Raw genomic sequence first — 20,613 nt, 5'->3', positions numbered from 1 at the left:
TTGTGTCCAATCAACCTTTTCATGAGCCTTAATATTCTCAGCATCCAGCCTAAGAATTTGATTGCTACAGGCTCAAACTTTGGAAGTTTATGGCTCAATTATCTGATAACCAATCAGTGCTTCCAATTTGAAAGCCCAAAAGCCAATCATGAGCTTTTAGCACTATTGCCAGTGGCAGTCAGGAAAGCAGTGGTCCCACTTCTTTTCTACAAATTATAGAAAAATAATTTAGTGCACTTGGTCTAGTAAGGAACACTAAAGTAGAAGCTCATGAATAAGATTTGGCATAATCTTCTTGTAAATGTAGTAGTAGTAGTTTTGTTTATTATGTGTTGATTACTAAGCACAATGCAAACATAAAATAACAATTGAAAACAGTACATTACCTCATAATATAAAGTAAAAGGCATAACATATAACATTAATCTCTATATAAAGTCATACAGTTATACTTTCTATAATTGTATAAAATGACAGGTAAGAATTTATTTAGTTTAAAGCAACTTCAGAAGGGTCCATGAAAAGGAAGTGTTTCAAATGATTCAATTCCAAGCGTAAACTGGGTGGGGCTCTTTTGCACAAAGCCAGATTAGAAAAAGCTCTTAATTCTGTGGTAGCTATTCTATCATTATAGCACAAACAAATGTTCTTGGCCCAATACTTATGCCACATGCATAGGTACATAAACCCCCAGATGGTCTTTCAACTAAATGAGTATCTCCATGTACAGGGAACAATGTGTCAACCTTATCAATGGTACCTTTCTTGAATTCCAAACAATTCCAAACAATTTAATGATTTGTAATGAAAACCAGTTAGAGGCAAAACAAGGGTCATACAAACCCCTCTTTGGGAGAAGGGTCTTGAGGCACCTAGTATGAGGTCCAGACCAATTAACATCTATAACTCTCTAGTCTGAGAGTAAACAAGCAAATAAGAAATAAAGGTGTACCATTCATAGCAAAATAAAAGGTAGAGAATAGTATGAATAGCAGCATTTTGGACAGAAATCTAAGGGCAGAATGAGGACTTGGGTAACCCAGCCAATAGGCTGCTACAATAATCCAAGTGTGACACAAGCAGGGCCTGAACCAACGATGTGGCTGTCTCGATAGGGACGAATATATGGATTCTATGAACATTCAGAAAATAGAAGATTTTGACTTTTTTTCCCCAATTAAAGGTTTTGAAGATAGTATATCCTTAATCTGGACTCCTAGGTTCCTCAAAACGGGGGAGACATGTAACTGCTAGTCTTGAATGTGAAAAACAGGAAGGGAATCAATAGCATGATCAGAGTGGAACACAATGTTCTCTGTCTCATCCATATTCAGTTTTAGAGGGTGGGAGCACATCCAATCTGAAATCCTGCTCAGGCAGTTGGAAAAAGATGTTTACATGGTGTCATCCAGAGATGAGTAAATCTGAATGTTGTCCACGTACATGTGGCAATTGAACTTGGAATACAAAATCAAAGATGCTAAAGGAAGAGTGTGCAAAGAGAATAATAAGAGGCCCAACAATAAGACTTGAGGAATGCCTACTGACAAGGGGAAAGATTGAGAAATGAGGCCGTTCCATGAAACCAGAACAATGTGAGATAAATAAGGTTCAAACCATTGAAATGCTGTATCTGTAACACCAAGAGAACTCAGAGATACTTGCAATATTTGGTGGTCCAAGATGTCAAAAGTGACAGATCTGACAGTAAAAACACTGATGATAGGCAGTTTGCCTTGGCCGTCATAATTCATTAACAACACAAGCCAATGCAGACTCTATACAGTATCTCACATGAAAACCTGAATGGAATGGATTCATAAGATTATTTATAGAGAGATGAAGTGAGAACTGAAAAAGAATTATTCTTTCAAGAACTTTAAATAAAAGGGGAAGGAGAGACACTTACTTGGTGGAAGTTAGGACAAATGAAAGGATCAAATAAAGACTTAATTTTTAACAAAAAGCACACATAAGCATGTTTTCAGGAGTCAGCCCCCCCCATTTTTTTTTTTCAAAGAAAAGAACTTGGTGAGTTTACCAGCCTCATACCAAAAAGTAGGAAAGAAGGGAGGAGGAATGAAGGAAGGAAAGAGTAAAAAAAGATCAGGATGAAGGATATTGTCAGAAAGCCCAGTGGAGAGAAGGAAAATTCTGATAGTAGCTAACTAGAATTAGTAAATTTAGGAGTGTTAGAACCCAGCATTGATACAAAATAATTATCAAAATCATCAGGCTTCAACATTCCTCAGCAACAGTTGGTAAAGGTGGAGATAGAAATGATGGAAAAGCAGTGAACATCTTCTTGGGAGATTTTGCTGAGTACATATTAAAATTTGCCTGCTCCAGTAAATTAAAGTATGCAGAGGGGGTAAGATTTGGAAAGATTGGAGAATGATAAATGCAATGGATCAGAAGAAATGAGACACATGTAAAAGCTCCACATGGCTAAAAGCCACACTCTTCACTTTATTCCTAACATATCAATATTTAATGCTGCAGATTTTCTCCAACTTTGCTTCCAAGCAATTTTACTTTATTTCCCACCAGACTTTCTAAAGGTTATTCCAATATGGTTGGCTGTCCTTTTGCCAAGGTACCTTACAGTCCATGGAAATTGCTAGCTAAACCTTCCCTAACCTGATACTCTCCAGATGTGTTGGAATGCATAGACTTAGATCATCCTGGGTGGGAACCATGAAAATTGTAGTCCAACAGATCTGGAGCATTTCAAGTTGGGGAAAGTTGTTTTTAAACTCATATTGTGATGTTGCTACTAGATCTTGTGACACCTTCAGTACATGGCTGGGGAAGGGGAGAGCAAAGAGACTCCTAGCTTGGCCCCTAAACACGCTTGGTGGGTGGGCTAGACCAGAAGTACTGCATACTTGGCAACTGAAGACTGAATTTGTTTTAACATTCAGATTAAACTCTGTAACTATTGACTTTGCATAACAAAAACAGAGAAGCAAAGTTGTTTCTGATCTGTATCGGTGGTGACTGAAAGGCACTGCAGTCCAGCGCAACTGGAAGACATCATATTGTAAAAGGCTGAACAAGGGTATACAGGGAAAGGTTGGCTTGATCTTTCTCTCTAATTAGTCAGATTTCCAAATTTAGAAGCTTTCAGCTATTAGAAGTTCCAATTCTGAAGATCTTGCGCCTGGCATAGTATGGTACTATGTAGCCAAGCAATTACTACTGCTTATGGGGCAGCTTTTTAAATCTAACTTCCAACTTTAACAATATGTGGTCTTGGACTTCCGGGGAAGAAATGGCAACCTGAAGATGGCTCTGCACCGTGGAATGAAGAGCCAGCAAGTAGACCGGTTCTTCATCATTCCTCTCTGGACAAGAAGAGGACTTGAGATTATCCACAAGTGCTCCAGGCAGTTGCTCCTCATGAGGAGACTGCAAGACAGTGCCCTCCAGCAGGTTTAGAGCTCTGGGAGATGAGGGAACAGCCATCTTGCTCAAACCACAGTCGGCACCTTTGAAAGGACACTGAGTTCTCATATTTTATTTTCTAATCACTTTCGGAAATTGCTTGTTAACTGCTTTTCAGCTACCAGGAATCTTTGGACTGACAAGTCTGAAAACACCAGGTGAGTTTCCTTCAATCCTTAACAAAAGAAGCTGTAAATACAAGTTTAAGGACTTAATTTTTTTGTGTGGAATAAACAGCAAAAGGGTGATTAAAGCTTTGATTTTAGAAAGTTACAAATGGACTAAGGGTTCAGATAAATTTGAAATAAGATTTTGGTATTAATTATAAAGAATGCTTCCCGTGGGAAATTGCTTTTGTTTTGAATTATTTTTTTTAAAAACATGATAGAATGGGACTTTGAAGGTTGGACACTAGAGGGAACTTGAAGGAACTCAATGTTACAATTAAAGGAGAAGAACACTTAAATTCCACTTACACATACAGAATGAAGCAAAATATTTTAATACTGGACATATTGAAGGATGTTTTTGAACACTGAACCCAGAAGTTAATTTTAAGGGTGTCTGCCTCTGTAGACAGACTGTGTTTAAAAGATATTACGGAAGAGGAACAAGTTTTACCTGAAAAGATTGAGACTGTTCTGAAAGTGGATCTAAAAATGACAGGTTAAGAAATGACATGGAAAAAGATGTTACACTGGACATACAAAAGAAATAAATTATTGATGTCTTAATAATTAAAAATAATATACAAATAACAAACCAAGAGAGTGACCTGGATAATTTTCCTGTATTGGATTTACAAAAGAGGATTGTTAAAGCTTTGAAGAACTTTGTGAGAAGGGACAAAGAAAAAATGAAAAGAAATCAAGTTCTGGAACATCATTTGAAGGGACTAAAGATCAAGACTGTCAGAAGTAAAAGGAAGGAAGATAAAGTTGGTTTATTTGATCAAGGTTAGAATAGGTATGTTCTTATCTCTGGTAATCCTTAATGGGCTTTTGCTGACATCAGGACTGAAATCACAATGCTTTAACAATTTCTTTACAGGTAAGAGATGGGATATGGGAAGAAGAGATCATTTGTTGTATTTTAAGAGAAGGTGATAAGTTGTTAAAATTGTTTATACATGTGATGAAGGGGAAAGTCATTTCTTTATATATTTCTTTTCCCCTTTTTTAATATATACTTATTTTTTCTTTCTTTTCTATTTTTGTTTCTATTTTTTTCTAATCTGCACCTTATATTTTTTCTTTTTATTCTTTTCTTTTTTTAGTTGGTATTAGTTTTTTATTGTTGCAGTTGTAATTTTTAGTAAAATTACTATATTAAAAAAATGTTCTCTCAATATGAACCTGCTAGACAAATCAGCATATAGCTGTGTTTGTGTGTTTTTGATGTATCTCAGTACACAAAACAGAATAAACTGCCCTTACTGTATTGCTTTTTAACAATATGCATCTTACATTACACTGTACATTATTGGTGCAATAATTAATTAATTTTATTTCTAATTAAAAATAAAACCCATGCAAACCGTTCACTAGACTGCCTAAGCAGCCGATTTTAAAAGTTTCATGATAAAATGTTTGAACAAAACACAGTGAAAGAGTTGCCAGAAACCAAAGGTCAACCCCCAAACAATGCAGTCATCATGAGTGATGCCAAGTGAGAAGCAAAGAAGCCAAAGAAAAAGCAGACAAAATTACAACTGTTTTTCTTCCTCATAGATCCCATGGGTAGGTTTAGGAGAGGTTTACTCAATTTGCTCAACTTAGGCTTACTAATCACTTAGTTGCCAAAGTTTAGAAGATTTTTTGTGCTCTTTCCTAGAAAAAGTCAACAGTCGGAAAACTCAAGAACAAAATCTGAAGGCATTGATTGATTGATTGATTGATTGATTGATCGACTGAATTTTATTACCTCCCATCTCTCCCCCAAAGGAGGGGGCACTGTCTGACCGGAGTGATATAGCAATGTTGTGAATAAAAACAATGTTCCAATGGGTAGGCATTGCCACAGAAAAGCAGCACATCCGTGCCCCAACCCCACATTTGAAGGATAAGGAGTGTTAGCAAATAAGCAAGCTGAGTTGATTCTAGAGAACACGGTTCTAGGTCTAAGCATGCTTTTTAAGTGTGTAGCATATAGCAGGGGTCCCCAACCCCCGGGCCGTGGACCAGTACCGGTCCACAGCCTGTTAGGAACCGGGCTGCACAGCAGGAGGTGAGCGGTGGGCGAGCGAGCGAATTTACAGCCTGAGTATTTACAGCCGCTCCGCATCGCTCGCATTACCGCCTGAGCTCCGGCTCCTGTAAGAGGAAGCAAGCCCATTGGCTGCTATCTCCAAACGGCACAAAGAAAAAAGAATAAAAGGTCAGGAAAAAGAGGAAGCGCTTGAATCATTCCAAAACCATCCCCCTCCTGCGGTCTGTGGAAAAACTGTCTTCCACGAAGCCGGTCCCTGGTGCCAAAAAGGTTGGGAACCGCTGGCATATAGGGCTTCGTAGAGTCACTCTGAATTGTACCTGGAAGCCTCCTGGAAGCCAATGGACGACCTAAAGCATTTATGTAAAGTGCTCTTGGCAACACATGCCAACTAACAATTACATTGTGAACCAACCCCAGCTTCCAAACCATCTTCAAAAGCAGCCCTATGCAGAACATATTACGGTAGTCTATCTGTCTGCCAGGCTACTGAGGGCTCCATGTTGAAAGCAGGAGGATAATAACAGATATATTCCTCTCAATCTCTTCATACTGTAATATTCGTTATGCCATTGGGTCTTAGGAAACCACCTGGAATAATTACCGTAAGTTCTGCAGGTAAGAACTGCGAATATCTATTCTAATATATGACTTTGTATTTCTAGGTGCAAAGATGACTACAGATGCTGACTGCAGTCAGGAAATCAGAAGACGCTTCATCCTTGGGAGAAGAGCAATGACAAATCTCGATAAAATAGTTCAGAGCAGAGACATCACACTGACAACAAAGGTCCGCATAGTTAAAGCAATGGTGTTCCCCGTAGTAACATATGGCTGCGAGAGCTGGACCATAAGGAAGGCTGAGAGAAGGAAGATCGATGCTTTGGAACTGTGGTGTTGGAGGAAAACTCTGAGAGTGCCTTGGACTGCAAGAAGATCAAACCAGTCCATCCTCCAGGAAATAAAGCCAGGCTGCTCACTTGAGGGAATGATGTTGTTGTTTATTCGTTTAGTCGCTTCCGACTCTTCGTGACTTCATGGACCAGCCCACGCCAGAGCTTCCTGTCGGTCGTCAACACCCCCAGCTCCCCCAGGGACAAGTCCGTCACCTCTAGAATATCATCCATCCATCTTGCCCTTGGTCGGCCCCTCTTCCTTTTGGCTTCCACTCTCCCTAGCATCAGCATCTTCTCCAGGGTGTCCTGTCTTCTCATTATGTGGCCAAAGTATTTCAGTTTTGCCTTTAATATCATTCCCTCAAGTGAGCAGTCTGGCTTTATTTCCTGGAGGATGGACTGGTTGGATCTTCTTGCAGTCCAAGGCACTCTCAGAATTTTCCTCCAACACCACAGTTCAAAAGCATCGATCTTCCTTCGCTCAGCTTTCCTTATGGTCCAGCTCTCGCAGCCATATGTTACTACAGGGAACACCATTGCTTTAACTATGCGGGCCTTTGTTGTCAGTGTGATGTCTCTGCTCTTAACTATTTTATCAAGATTTGTCATTGCTCTTCTTCCAAGGATTAAGCGTCTTCTGATTTCCTGACTGCAGTCAGCATCTGCAGTAATCTTTGCACCTAGGAATACAAAGTCTTTCACTGCTTCTACATTTTCTCCCTCTATTTGCCAGTTATCAATCAAGCTGGTTGCCATAATCTTGGTTTTTTTGAGGTTTAGCTGCAAACCAGCTTTTGCACTTTCTTCTTTCACCTTCATCATAAGGCTCCTCAGTTCCTCTTCACTTTCAGCCATCAAAGTGGTATCATCTGCATATCTGAGATTGTTAATGTTTCTTCCAGAGATTTTAACTCCAGCCTTGGATTCCTCAAGCCCAGCTTGTCGCATGATGTGTTCTGCATACAAGTTGAATAGGTAGGGTGAGAGTATACAGCCCTGCCGTACTCCTTTCCCAATCTTAAACCAGTCTGTTGTTCCGTGGTCTGTTCTTACTGTTGCTACTTGGTCGTTATACAGATTCTTCAGGAGGCATACAAGATGACTTGGTATCCCCATACCGCTAAGAACTTGCCACAATTTGTTATGGTCCACACAGTCAAAGGCTTTAGAATAGTCAATAAAACAGAAATAGATGTTTTTCTGAAACTCCCTGGCTTTTTCCATTATCCAGCGGATATTGGCAATTTGGTCTCTAGTTCCTCTGCCTTTTCTAAACCCAGCTTGTACGTCTGGCAATTCTCGCTCCATGAACTGCTGAAGTCTACCTTGCAGGATCTTCAGCATTACCTTACTGGCATGTGAAATGAGTGCCACTGTTCGATAGTTTGAACATTCTTTAGTGTTTCCCTTTTTTGGTATGGGGATATAAGTTGATTTTTTCCAGTCTGATGGCCATTCTTGTGTTTTCCAAATTTGCTGGCATATAGCATGCATTACCTTGACAGCATCATCTTGCAAGATTTTGAACAGTTCAGCTGGGATGCCGTCGTCTCCTGTTGCCTTGTTATTAGCAATGCTTCTTAAGGCCCACTCAACCTCACTCTTCAGGATGTCTGGCTCTAGCTCACCGACCACACTGTCAAAGCTATCCCCGATATTGTTATCCTTCCTATACAGGTTTTCTGTATATTCTTGCCACCTTTTCTTGATCTCTTCTTCTTCTGTTAGGTCCTTGCCATCTTTGTTTTTGATCATACCCATTTTTGCCTGGAATTTACCTCCAATGTTTCTAATTTTCTGGAAGAGGTCTCTTGTCCTTCCTATTCTATTGTCTTCTTCCACTTCCGCGCATTGCTTGTTTAAAAATAATTCCTTATCTCTTCTGGCTAACCTCTGGAATTTTGCATTTAATTGGGCATATCTCCCCCTATCACTGTTGCCTTTTGCTTTCCTTCTTTCTTGGGCTACTTCTAGTGTCTCAGCAGACAGCCATTTTGCCTTCTTGGTTTTCTCTTTCTTTGGGATGTATTTTGTTGCCGCCTCCTGAACAATGCTGCCGACTTCTGTCCAGAGTTCTTCCGGGACCCTATCTACTAAGTCCAGTCCCTTAAATCTATTCTTCACCTCCACTGCATATTCCTTAGGAATATTAGTGAGCTCATATCTAGCTGATCTGTGGGTCTTCCCTAATCTCTTTAGTCTGATCCTAAATTGTGCAAGAAGAAGTTCGTGATCTGAACTACAGTCAGCTCCAGGCCTTGTTTTTACCGACTGTACAGATGTCCGCCACCTTTGGCTGCAAAGGATGTAATCAATCTGATTTCGGTGTTGTCCATCTGGTGAAGTCCATGTATAAAGCCGTCTCTTAGGTTGTTGGAAGAGAGTGTTTGTTATGCAGAGTGAATTGTCTTGGCAAAATTCTATCAGCCTGTGTCCTGCTTCGTTTTGTTCTCCCAGGCCATACTTACCTGTAATTCGAGGTGTCATTTGACTGCCCACCTTAGCATTCCAGTCTCCTGTGATGAAAATAACATCTCTTTTAGGCGTGTTGTCCAGTAGGTGCTGCAGATCCTCATAGAACTGCTCTACTTCAGCTTCTTCAGCATTTGTGGTTGGGGCGTATATTTGGATCATTGTGATGTTAGATGGCTTGCCCTGAATTCGAATTGAGATCATTCTATCATTTTTTGGGTTGTATCCAAGCACTGCTTTAGCCACTTTACTATTAATTATGAAGGCTACTCCATTTCTTCTGTGGTCCTCTTGTCCGCAGTAGTAGATCTGGTGGTCATTTGATGTGAAGTGGCCCATTCCAGTCCATTTCAGTTCACTGACGCCCAGAATGTCTATCTTTAATCTTGACATCTCACCAATAACCACATCCAATTTGCCCTGGCTCATAGATCTTACATTCCAGGTTCCGATGGTGTGTTGATCCTTAGAACATCGGATTCGCCGTTCACCACCAGCACCGTCGGCCGCTAGCCGTCCTTTCGGCTTTGAGCTAGCTGCGTCATCACGTCTGGGGCTAGTTGAGCTCATCCTCTGTTCCTCCCCAGTAGCATTTTGACCATCTTCCGACCTGGGGGTCTCATCTTCCGATGGTATACCGACATATCTCTGGTTGTACTGATCCATTTAGTTTTCATGGCAAGAATACTGAGGTGGGTTGCCATTACCTTCCCCAGGGATCGCATTTAGTCTGACCTCTCTGTCATGACCTTCCCGTCTTGGGTGGCCCTTCACGGTTTAGCTCATGGCATCATTGAGGTGCTCAAGCTCCAGCACCACGACAAGGTAACGATCCTTTGCTGAAGGAGGGAATGATATTAAAGGCAAAAGTGAAATACTTTGGCCACATAATGAGAAGACAGGACACCCTGGAGAAGATGCTGATGCTAGGAAGAGTGGAGGGCAAAAGGAAGAGGGGCCGACCAAGGGCAAGGTGGATGGATGATATTCTAGAGGTGATGGACTCTCCCTGGGGGAGCTGGGGGTGTTGACGACCGACAGGAAGCTCTGGCGTGGGCTGGTCCATGAAGTCACAAAGAGTCGGAAGCGAGTGAACGAATAAACAACAAAAATTCTAATATATATCCACACAAAAAATTGAAGGATTTTCAAACTAGTTTTTTTTTCCTCCTGGGGCAGGCACATAGTGGCTAAATACCTACTTTGGCGATGGAGTGGGGAGCATATTACATTTTCTTTTACTAATACCATTGTCTTGTTCTGAGATGGGATACAGTAATGAGGTCCTACCTTTACAAAACTGCAACAACCTTATCTTCACACTAGTGATGACACGGTAATACTTAGTTTCCCCAATATATTAAAGATTGGTATATCCATAGATTATAATGGAAACTTGACATTGCCAGCCAGAAGTTTCTCACATATTTATTTATTTATTTATTTTTATTTATCATATTTTTATTACCACCCATCTCCTCCACTCAGGGGACCCTGGGCGGTTCACAGTACAATTAATTAATTTGTGTAACCCATCCCAACTGAGACTCCATCCTGCAAACCCCTAACCCTTTTAAATAATTTTCCCGGCTGACTCCAAAGCCAAACTGAAATGCAGAAAAGGCAACCTTCAATCATTTATTTTTTGCCTGATTGGATGATTTCTATCCCACCTTTTCATCAGGAGCTCACGGCAGCACACACAGTACTCCCTCCTCCTATTTTTCCTCACAATGGGGAAAAAGGCCGGACTGAAAGCCAGTGTCACCCAACATGAACTAGTGCAAAAATGGGATTTATTTATTTATTTATTTGATTTCTATAGCCGCCCATCTCAGCAAGTGACTCTGGGCGGCTTACAACAATAAAACTATAAAACGGTTTAAAAAATTACAATTAAAACAATTACAATATATAATAAATACAAAATAAATATACATGGCTGCCCAGTAAGCAATGTATGGATGTTAATACAGCCAAGCGGCGGGACCATCCACACGCTCGAGGCCCCAGGCCCGGGCACAAAGCCAGGTCTTCACGGCCTTACAAAAGGCCAACGGGGTTGGGATTAAGAACTACTCCCTTCATTCCCACTGGTTTTCCTCTCTAAATGTTGCCCGCCAATCTTACACAAATGGGATTCAGAGAATACAGTGATAATACATGGCTTTATATAAGATAGAATGGGTTGGAAAGGGAAAAGAGGAAAAGGAAGGTATTAGCTCCCTATAGACTTAATTTGGCAAAATGCGTTTTCAAAGCAGCCAACTATATGGACCTGCTTACACTCCAGAAATAAGGGAGGCACACAGATATTGAAGTCCTCTAGGTTCCACAGATCAGAAACAACAAAATGCTTATTAGTAAAATCTGAATTCCCAACAGTGTTTTTAGTATTCAGTTCTAATGACATAAATAACATTTTAGCTAACTGATAACTTCCCCATTACATCAACCCGTCCCACCCAATCGTGCAGAGAGGGCATCCTATGGACCCCGTCTGTAAAAGAATTTCATCTGGCAGGGTCCAGGAAGCGGGCCTTCTCCGCAGTAGCTCCCGCCCTCTGGAACATGCTGCCCCCGGAGGTGAGATTGGCCCCATCGCTCCTGGCCTTTCGGCGGAGTCTGAAGACCTGGTTCTGCCGCCTCGCTTGGGGTGGAGAGGGGAATAGAGTTACATGGGGATGGTTGTTATAGATCACTCCTCGCACACTTGGACTGTTTTAGATGTTTCATCGCTTGGATTTTTTATTCTTTACTTTTTATTTCTATTTGTAGTATTTTTACTGTATTTTATTTTTTGTATTATTCTGATGGTTTTAATCACTTGTTGTAAACCGCCCAGAGGCCTCCGACAGGAGGAGATGGGCGGGGATAAATTAAATTAAATTAAATTAAATTAAATTAAATAAATATCTATCTATGGGATGAAGATAGGAATGGATTTTGAGCATTACAAACAATTACTTTTACTTTATTTTTGTTTGTTTTAGCTTTTTCATTATTTTATTTTCAGCGTTGATTATTTCCTCTTCTTGCAGAAAATAAGTCAGGGACATTTCAGAAAAAAGATGGAACGCCTTTGTAAAATTCCATTTTTCTTAAAGACTCAGAAAAGTATCATTACGTGCACGTTCATCATGGTATATCATCACAATTTTTCCCAAGAGCATTTGTTTTTTGGCTGTCATATTAACATTAATAGCCATAAGTGGTTTTGGAGCTAGGTGGTTATGGAACTACAATAGCAGGAAACGGTTATATACAATAGATGTTTCATTGTTTTAAAAGCAAATGAATAAGTAACTCCTTACTGGGAGCTCTCCCAATGTTTCCTGAACATTTTTGCAGATGGTGTTATATAATATCCCAAGAAAATTAAACTCGCAGTGAAATGGAACTATAATTCAGGGGTTTATTTTTTTTCCAGAATGGAACTTACTTTCTATTTGGGTAAAGATATAAAAGTACAGCACTTTCCATTTCAAATAAACTTTTAATATAAAGTAAGAAAAGTATTGGCAACATACCTGAAAAAGAACATAAACAGGGCAGCTGTTACACAGAATAAAAGGACCTATAAAGAGGAAAAAGAACATTATTTAAACAACTAATCCCAATACGTATTTCCAAACCAACTTCAGATTGCAGGAAGTTTAAATAATTCAGAGACCTCACCAGGCACATTATAAAAAGTGAACTTTACAGTGAAAAGTGTCAATAACAATGTTATAAAGAAGAGTTTTTTGTCCTTTTGGCATATACTCAACAAGATACAAACTATATAGTGAATTAAACACTTGGCCGTGCTTCTTTCATTGATTATCACAAAGTCCTTGTATTACCCCAGCTTTGCTGTATGTCTAGGCCAACATGAAGATCTATCCATTGGGTTAGAGCAGCAAAGGGATTGGAAGTGGGCATAGCACTGGCACAGAAATGACTGAATTGCTAGGAACGAAAAATTAAAGTAAACATGTGAGAGAAGGAGGTGGTGGCAGATTCCTAGGGGTTCTAGAACCAGGATTTCTAAAAAGCAGAAGGGCAGTGCAGCATAATGGCTCATCTTTTCCAGAGCTTCATGCGGACTGTAAAGAAGGAAATGCTCAAAATATAAACTGAGCTCAGCTATACAGAGATACTGATGTTTCCTACTATAAAGACCATACTTTTCTGCAAAGTCTTTGAAAAGAAGAGTAACAATAGCCACATATTTGGGAGTGGGGAGGCGGCCATTGGTTGGCCAATATGATTCTGTTTAAGCATTGCCTATTATTGTGAGTTTGGGTACGTTTTGTTGTTTTATGGTATAAGCCATCTAAAATCAATGAAGAACTGCCCAGAGTTGCTCTTAGTGAGATGGTCAGTGACAAAATATGAAACATAAGTAAAATAAATCAAAATAAATAAGAAGCAACATAGAAAAATATGACTGATTGACTGAATGAACGAATGAATGAAGCAGAAATGTATATAAAAGATAAGATTGTGAATGATCACCTATACATATATATCAAAAATCTAATGGAGAATTCCTGTCATTACGTAGTACAAATGTGTAATAAATACAAATTAAACCAAAAGGCCTTAGATTTGTATCATTTTTACTCTCTCTCCTTTCCACCTGCATCCATCAATATATTGCATTGGAACTTGCATCCAGATTTGGATCAAGTAACAATTAGCAATAGTCTACAGATGTGACCAAATTGTGACCAAACACACACTGATTCCAATAGCTGAAGAACTTCAGTTGCGCATATAAACACTGCTTGCAACTCCCTGCTACATTTCCATGTGTTTCCATTGCTACCTACTGGCACAAGTTCTTGCATAATTTCAGCAGAGACACACTAGCACAGTTGTATCTCACTATGTCAGTTCAAGTTAATTATTTTATTTTTCCAGCAGTGGGTGATGTTGGCAGCCATCCAAATGGCTATACGGGACTTTTTGATCATTAACAGTCAACATGGGAACATATGATTTAATAAAGACTGGATTCAGAGTAAACTCTTTCACCTTTTTTAAAAAAGACAAAAATAGCTTGCATTGATTTTTAATTGCTGTTCTAAAACAAATGTGTTTATAATTGTTAGTACTGTTTGACAGTCCATAAAAAGAAAGATTACATTTTAAAACTCCTTCTAACATTCTCCATCACTGATAGAATTAACATGTTAAATCTAACATTTGATGTTCACCAATCCCACAAAGCAAACTTTTTTCATTAGGTGCTTAGCTTGAGCATTAAGTCCAACGAATTGTAAGAGCAACACAGTCCTGAAGATTAAAAATCAACTAAAACTGAACAAACAAGCAAACAAAAAGCCCTATCTTCCTCTATGAGTTTTAAGCATAGCAGATGAATCAGAGAAGAAATTTCTCATTAAGTCACTTAAACCATTTTAAGTGTTGAAAAGACTGTATGGACAAAAAGGCAAAGATCTAATCTACCTTCAGGAGACATGTACAGAAGCAAGCTCTCCGTGACCAAGCAAAGAGAAGCTGGCAAGGGAGTTCAGTGGAGCAGATAAAGGAAGAGGCATTGTGTTTGTCTGTTGTTCATCTGAGAAACATGGAGATGGAGGAAACTGTTCTCATGACCTGCAGGGGATGTGCCTTGTTTGTTTTCCCACATGAAGAAGACAAGAATTACAAGGGGTGATTACCCTCCTGGAAGAGAAAGTGAGGGCCTTCCCCCAGATAATAAAGAGTTGAGAAAATTTTGGAATGGACACAGGACATACTTATGGAGGGTCAATGGCATCAAGAAGCCTCCCAGAAGAAAGAAAAAAGCTAGATAAAGGGGATGGAGAGATAGATGAAGCATGACATAAAGGCCCAAGCCCCTCAAGATGAGCTCATATTCTCTGGAGTTTCAGAGAGTCTCCTAATCAGTATTTTTGCTGGATGAATGCAACAGCCACAAGCCTCAGGGACTAAGGAGGAAGCCTCAACAGACTGTGCAAAGGGATAGATTCCTGCCTCTGCGCTGAAGAGGAAAAAGCAACAGATAGTGTTACAGAGATGCCGAGAGAGACAAAGCAGCAATCTGCCCACTGGATGGTCTGTCAAGAGAATTGTGCTGTCTTCCTGGGACACACATTAGGTATGTGGTGGAAATGCTCCTAAGACCCTTCATAACTACTGACAATTATCCCTTACTATCCACACAGAGACAACTGAACAACTTCTTGTCCAGAAGACAGGACAATAAACAATGGGGTTAAATTATAAGAAAAGTAGATTTTTTATACGTTCCTAAGAATTCCTAATGTAAGACCTGTTAAATGAAAAAGCTGGCCTATGGACAGAGTAGGTTCTTACTTGTCAGAAGTTTTAATTAGAGGCTGGAGGGCCATTGTTGGGGCTACTGTAGTAGTAGATTCCTGCATTTAGTAGGAATTAGATAAGATGATCTCCAAGGTCCCTTCCTACCTTTTACAGTTCTATGATTTCCTAACCCTCATTTGAAACTTCAAGACTAAGGCAGCAACTCCTCACTTATGACAATGACAAGGCATTGCCAGGTTGTGTGATATAATCAGAAGTGATTCTGCAGTTATTAAGGTTTGTTTTGTTCTTGCAGAAAGAAAAGCTATGGGAAAACACTGCAGTCTCACAAGTAAAAACTACCATCATCTGGACTCTCCCAAAATTCTGTTATAGAGCCAGGTTGATTATATGCTAAAATTCCTGTCTGAAAGTACCTTAAGAATATAAGAACCTTCCAGATTAAGCCAACAGCCCATCTTGCCCAGTATTCTGTACCACACAATAACTAGCCAAATACATCTGAAATATTTTTAACAGGGGCAGGGGGGTGGTTAGACCTTTTCAACTGTGTGTTTTTCTTACTGTCCTTAATCTAATTAATTTCACTGAATGACTCCCATGTTCTGGTATTATGAGAGAAGGCAGAAAAAAAATCTATTTCCTCCACATTGTCCTGTGATTTCCTGTTGCCATTATTTCTGCAACCAGTCTCTTCCTCTATTACTTTTAAGCAGGCCCCTTAACTTCTAAATATATTCTGCATATGTGATTTAAAAATATTTTTGTTGTTGTTGTTTTTAGTTCCACTGTACTTCTTGGGAAAACATCATTATTCACATTTAGAAATTTTGAACATCACCATAAATGTTCCAGGGGGAGGGGGTAGCTTTAAGACTGAAGTGTGTAGAGGGACGGTAAGTGGGGATAATCTTACAGCTCTATTAAATGATGGAGAGAACTGCAAAGCTTTCCTCCAGAGGCTGAAAAAATGGAAGAGGAATCTGGCTTCCACTGAGCCACATAGTATGTTAGAAAGCAGGTTTTCATGACTCCTCTGCAGTTATTCCCTAATTTTTACCCTCCATCCCACTGCGCTATACACAGTGGTCTGAAAGAACATGGAGGCATAATTGGACTCAGCAAACTTTTCTATTTTAGATCTTAGGAATCTTTTCCCTGGCGCCTGTGTTTACCTTTATTTTAATTTATATTCTGCCCTCTTCTCCCATTCATAAACCACTGTCAGCATTTTGAAAGATTGTAAAATGATAAATATCTTGGGAAGGATTTAATCTCCAAATAATATATAATAAAACTGAGACTGGGTAAGGGAAGGGAAGGGAAGGTAAACTTTATTGTGGTCTTTGACCAACATGTGTACATACATAAAAGTCTACACACATCATTAAAATGGTACTTAAAGTAAGTTAAAAGAGTGGGAAGGGAAGGGAAGGGAAGGGAAGGGAAGGGAAGGGAAGGGAAAGTAGTTCAAAGTTATCAAGAGAATGCAGTTTTATTGGACAATATTTATTGACCCCCTGTCATAACAGTGAGGCAAAATTTGGCTACATTATGAGTACTAGTGGTCTCATGATCTGTTAGAAGGAGACATACCAGTTGTCATCTCTCCCTGGGAATTCCTCTATAAGGGGCTGAATAAATACATCATGCAGGTTCAAATAGAAATTACAGTGTTGAACATTGTAAGACTGAGTTTGAAATAGAATTGTGTACAAATGATGAAGATGTAATTGCTAAAATGTATACACTTTTATTGAAATTTGAAACAGAACAAGCGAAAGAATGTATGATAAAGGGGGCTAAAATGTTTGGTTATAATATACAGATGGAACAATGGGAAAATACGTGGTTGAAAGGATTGGAATTTACACTATGTTATAATCATAAAGAGAATTTTTATAAAATGATGTACTGTTGGTATGTGTCACTAGAGAAATTATCTAGAATGTATAAAGGCACTTCAAATTTATGTTGGAAATGCGAACAGGAAGGGACATTTTACAGGTAGTCCTCACTTAACAATGCAATTGGGACTGGAATTTCAGTTGCTAAGCAATGCACTTGTAAAGTGAGGCATCACATGAACAGACCTGATTTTACAACCATTTTTACCCCAGTCGTTAAGTGAATTGCAGTGAACATTAAGCAAATCAACGGTTTCCTATTGATTTGGCTTGTTGGAAGCCGGCTGGGAAGGCCGCAAATAGTGATCACATGACCACAGGACACTACAACCAGTCGTAAATGTGAGACAGTTGCCAAGCACCAAGTTGCGATCATGTGACCGTGGGGGTGGTGCAATGGTTGTAACTTCAAGGACAGGCCGTAAGTAACTTTTTAGCCCCATTATATCTCCAAACTGTTGTTAAATGAATGGTCATTAAACAGGACTACCTGTATCATGTTTGGTGTACTTGTAAAAAGAGCTAGAACATTTTGGATTCAAATGCATACACTGATTCAGAGGATTTCAAAGATTAATATACAATTGAGACCAGAGGTTTTTCTTTCTGGATTGATGAACAGTTGGAAAAAAGTCATGGAACTTTGTTTTTGTATATGGTAACTGCAGAGAGATTAATGTATACACAAAGATGGAAAGATTTGGCACTACTCACAATGGAGGAATGGCTGGTGAAGATGATGGAACTTGCTGAGATGGCTAAATTGACTTCTTTTATCAGGGAAAAGACACTATCTACATTTATTGCTGACTGGAAACCCCTTATGGACTTTTTGTGTAAAAGAGAAAAAAATGAACTTATGATTTATGGCTTTGATTAGACAGAATAAATTATAGAAAGAAGAGAGCTATGTTACAACCACAGAGTAAGAGGTAAATTTATAACTACTTATAACTGCTGTAAAGAAGATTGTAAGCTACTTCTTTGTATCTTTTCTCTTTCATTTCTCTTTTTTTACTTTTTTTACTTTCTTGCACTTTCTCTTTGATTTTTTTCTTTTCTTTTTCTAACTTTATATTAGTTTGTATTAGTTTTTATCTTCCTTTTTAAAAACATTTTAAATATATTTCTTAATATATTAAGAAATTACAGTGCAACAGGACATGCTAAACAACCTCGATGGCGTGGGAGTCAAAGGGACAGTCATTCATGGAAGGGAATTTTGGGGTATTTACCATCAATAACTGCTGAAGGGATTGCAGATGTCTAGATATCTATTGTTTATTAAGGACTGGCAATAGTCAGCTACCTTGGTGGTAAAAGACAGTCACCAAGACTTATGTAGCCTTGGTGCTAAACTGGTATCTTGTGGCCATCCTGGGTCAAGGAGTCTCTCCTTCAGTTGTCTTTTTGCTTGGTGATATTCCATCCTTTGTACTACTGCCTCATTAGAGAACCATTGCCTCCCAGAGAAATCTAATGGACATCTTCCAAGTACATTGGAAGTTACCCCTGTTATCCAGGAATGTGAGGCCTGTTCGATTAAATAGTAGCTTTAGCCAGTAATTAAAAATAACATTCCAGATCCTGGCTCCTATCCTTGTAATTCCTAGTTCTAGTCTTAAAGCTGTGTTAAATACACATCTGGGGACTTGCACAATCAAGTTTAAAAACTTGGACTGTACCCTCTTGACTGCACTTAGGTTACTGTAAGGCCCCACTTGAATCCCATATAATGATTATAGTTTTGCCTCAAATAATGAGACACAGTTAAAATTTGGTTTGGATTCATTTATATTTGAATTTTATAAATGCTGTGTAATTGCTAAACTTTTCATAAAATATATTTTAAAAATAGAATAAATAGCTATATAAACACATTGCCTTATTATAATGGCAGCTTGCACTCCAAACTAATATCCCCCTCTATTCATATTTTCTCTGGCCTGTAGATGGTGGTATATATTTACTAGCATTGATATTTCCATGAAAAAAGCTATACAGTGATCACCATTAGGAAGCACTGAGTTAGAATTTGGTTTTATTGTGTCTTCTATGTTTTATTTTTTATGACTTGTTGTTTTATGAATCTTTGTTTTTTCAAACCAAAGGATGAAAGTCTATTCCGTGCTGTTTAAAATTTATTATCTGCAATTTTGTTGCTGTTGTTTTATTGTTTTTAATTTAACCTGCAGAAAAAAAAACAAAAGTAGCAGCAAAGGGGAGTCAAAAAGAAGAGCCAATGGAAAGTAAGCCTGATCTGAAATTGTTCTCTCCCACTAAAAAGGAGGTCTGTTTTTTTAAAAAAACTGATGTTAGAATGAAGTGGTACATTAACAGAGAGTTATGTGGAGGGAATATATTCTTAGGGGAGGTAGGAATTTGTGTGGCAGAAGTTTTGTGGCTAGCAGTTTGAGTGCAGTGAAGCACACCAATGAGGACTTCTTCAGGGGAAGGATAATTAGAATCTTCTCCAGGACTTTCCTAGCCAGAACCCTGTCACTATCCACTGTTTTAGAAGATATGTCTCTGGCAGCATTCTTCTTCAACTGCCCCCCTCCCCAAATCTGTACAAAAATATTTACCTTTTTTGGTAACCCAGAATGCTCTTCGAGGGGAGATGGTGCTAATTATATTAGATTTTATCAGCATACATAAGGTTTCAGTTGGCTTCTGCTGAGACAACATCCTCTTATAGTTAGTTGTTCCCAGTAAAATATATTTTGGTAAGTAAACTTAGTCGGAGCTCTCCATGGTCCTGTTTTTAATCTACCGTCTAAATAATAGGATTTCTGCCTTCACTTTGTCTTCCTTTATTGTTACCCGCATGATCTGAGTCATTGGGAGGTGGATGCTATACGAATTTAATAAATAATAATAACTGCAACAGTAACAACAAAAGCTAGCATTAGAAGTGTCCCTCAAGTGCCCACTAAGCAAGGAAGACAGGAGCAGTGCAAAGAGAGTATGTCAAGAAAGCTGTCTCGAACATATAAATAAAGAAAAAGAAATTGAGAGAACCAGAAAATGATTGGACAGTGCTCTAATCCAGACCTGACCAATAAGATCTGATCTATTTTCAGAAAAAGAAGGGATGATAACAGAACAAAAACTTGTAAATGTCATTCAGAATCCTGACTCTTCCAAACCCACTTGCATCATTTTATGATTATCTTCACTGAATGTAAGGTGAAGATAATTCTATGATGTAAGGTGACTTCCCTCTCCGAATGTTTTTGCTCATCAAGATCAAGGCTTTCTCATCTTTGGACCACTATCATGCATATTTGTTGGAGGCTGAATATACTGCTTTCAGTCTGAAATTAACATTCCCCTTTTTCTATAGGAATAAAGCACTGCAGAACAATAATGAGGATATAATGCCT

At 38.9% G+C, this 20,613-nt stretch overlaps 1 protein-coding gene across 1 annotated transcript in view; it reads right to left on the bottom strand.

Annotated features, from left to right (window-relative positions):
- TMEM135 (transmembrane protein 135) overlaps window positions 1-20,613 on the bottom strand; it is a 175,627-nt gene that overhangs the window by 44,421 nt on the left and 110,593 nt on the right. Inside the window, exon 6 of the mRNA XM_063305905.1 lies at window positions 12,554-12,600. Coding sequence (XP_063161975.1) covers window positions 12,554-12,600 — 47 coding nt within the window. The remainder of the gene's footprint in view (window positions 1-12,553; window positions 12,601-20,613) is intronic.

This window comes from Candoia aspera, chromosome 5 (assembly GCF_035149785.1).
Source record: "Candoia aspera isolate rCanAsp1 chromosome 5, rCanAsp1.hap2, whole genome shotgun sequence".
NCBI classification, from domain to species: domain Eukaryota; kingdom Metazoa; phylum Chordata; class Lepidosauria; order Squamata; family Boidae; genus Candoia; species Candoia aspera.
The sequence above is the reverse complement of the archived record's forward strand: the minus strand, read 5'-3'. Positions and strand labels throughout refer to the sequence as shown.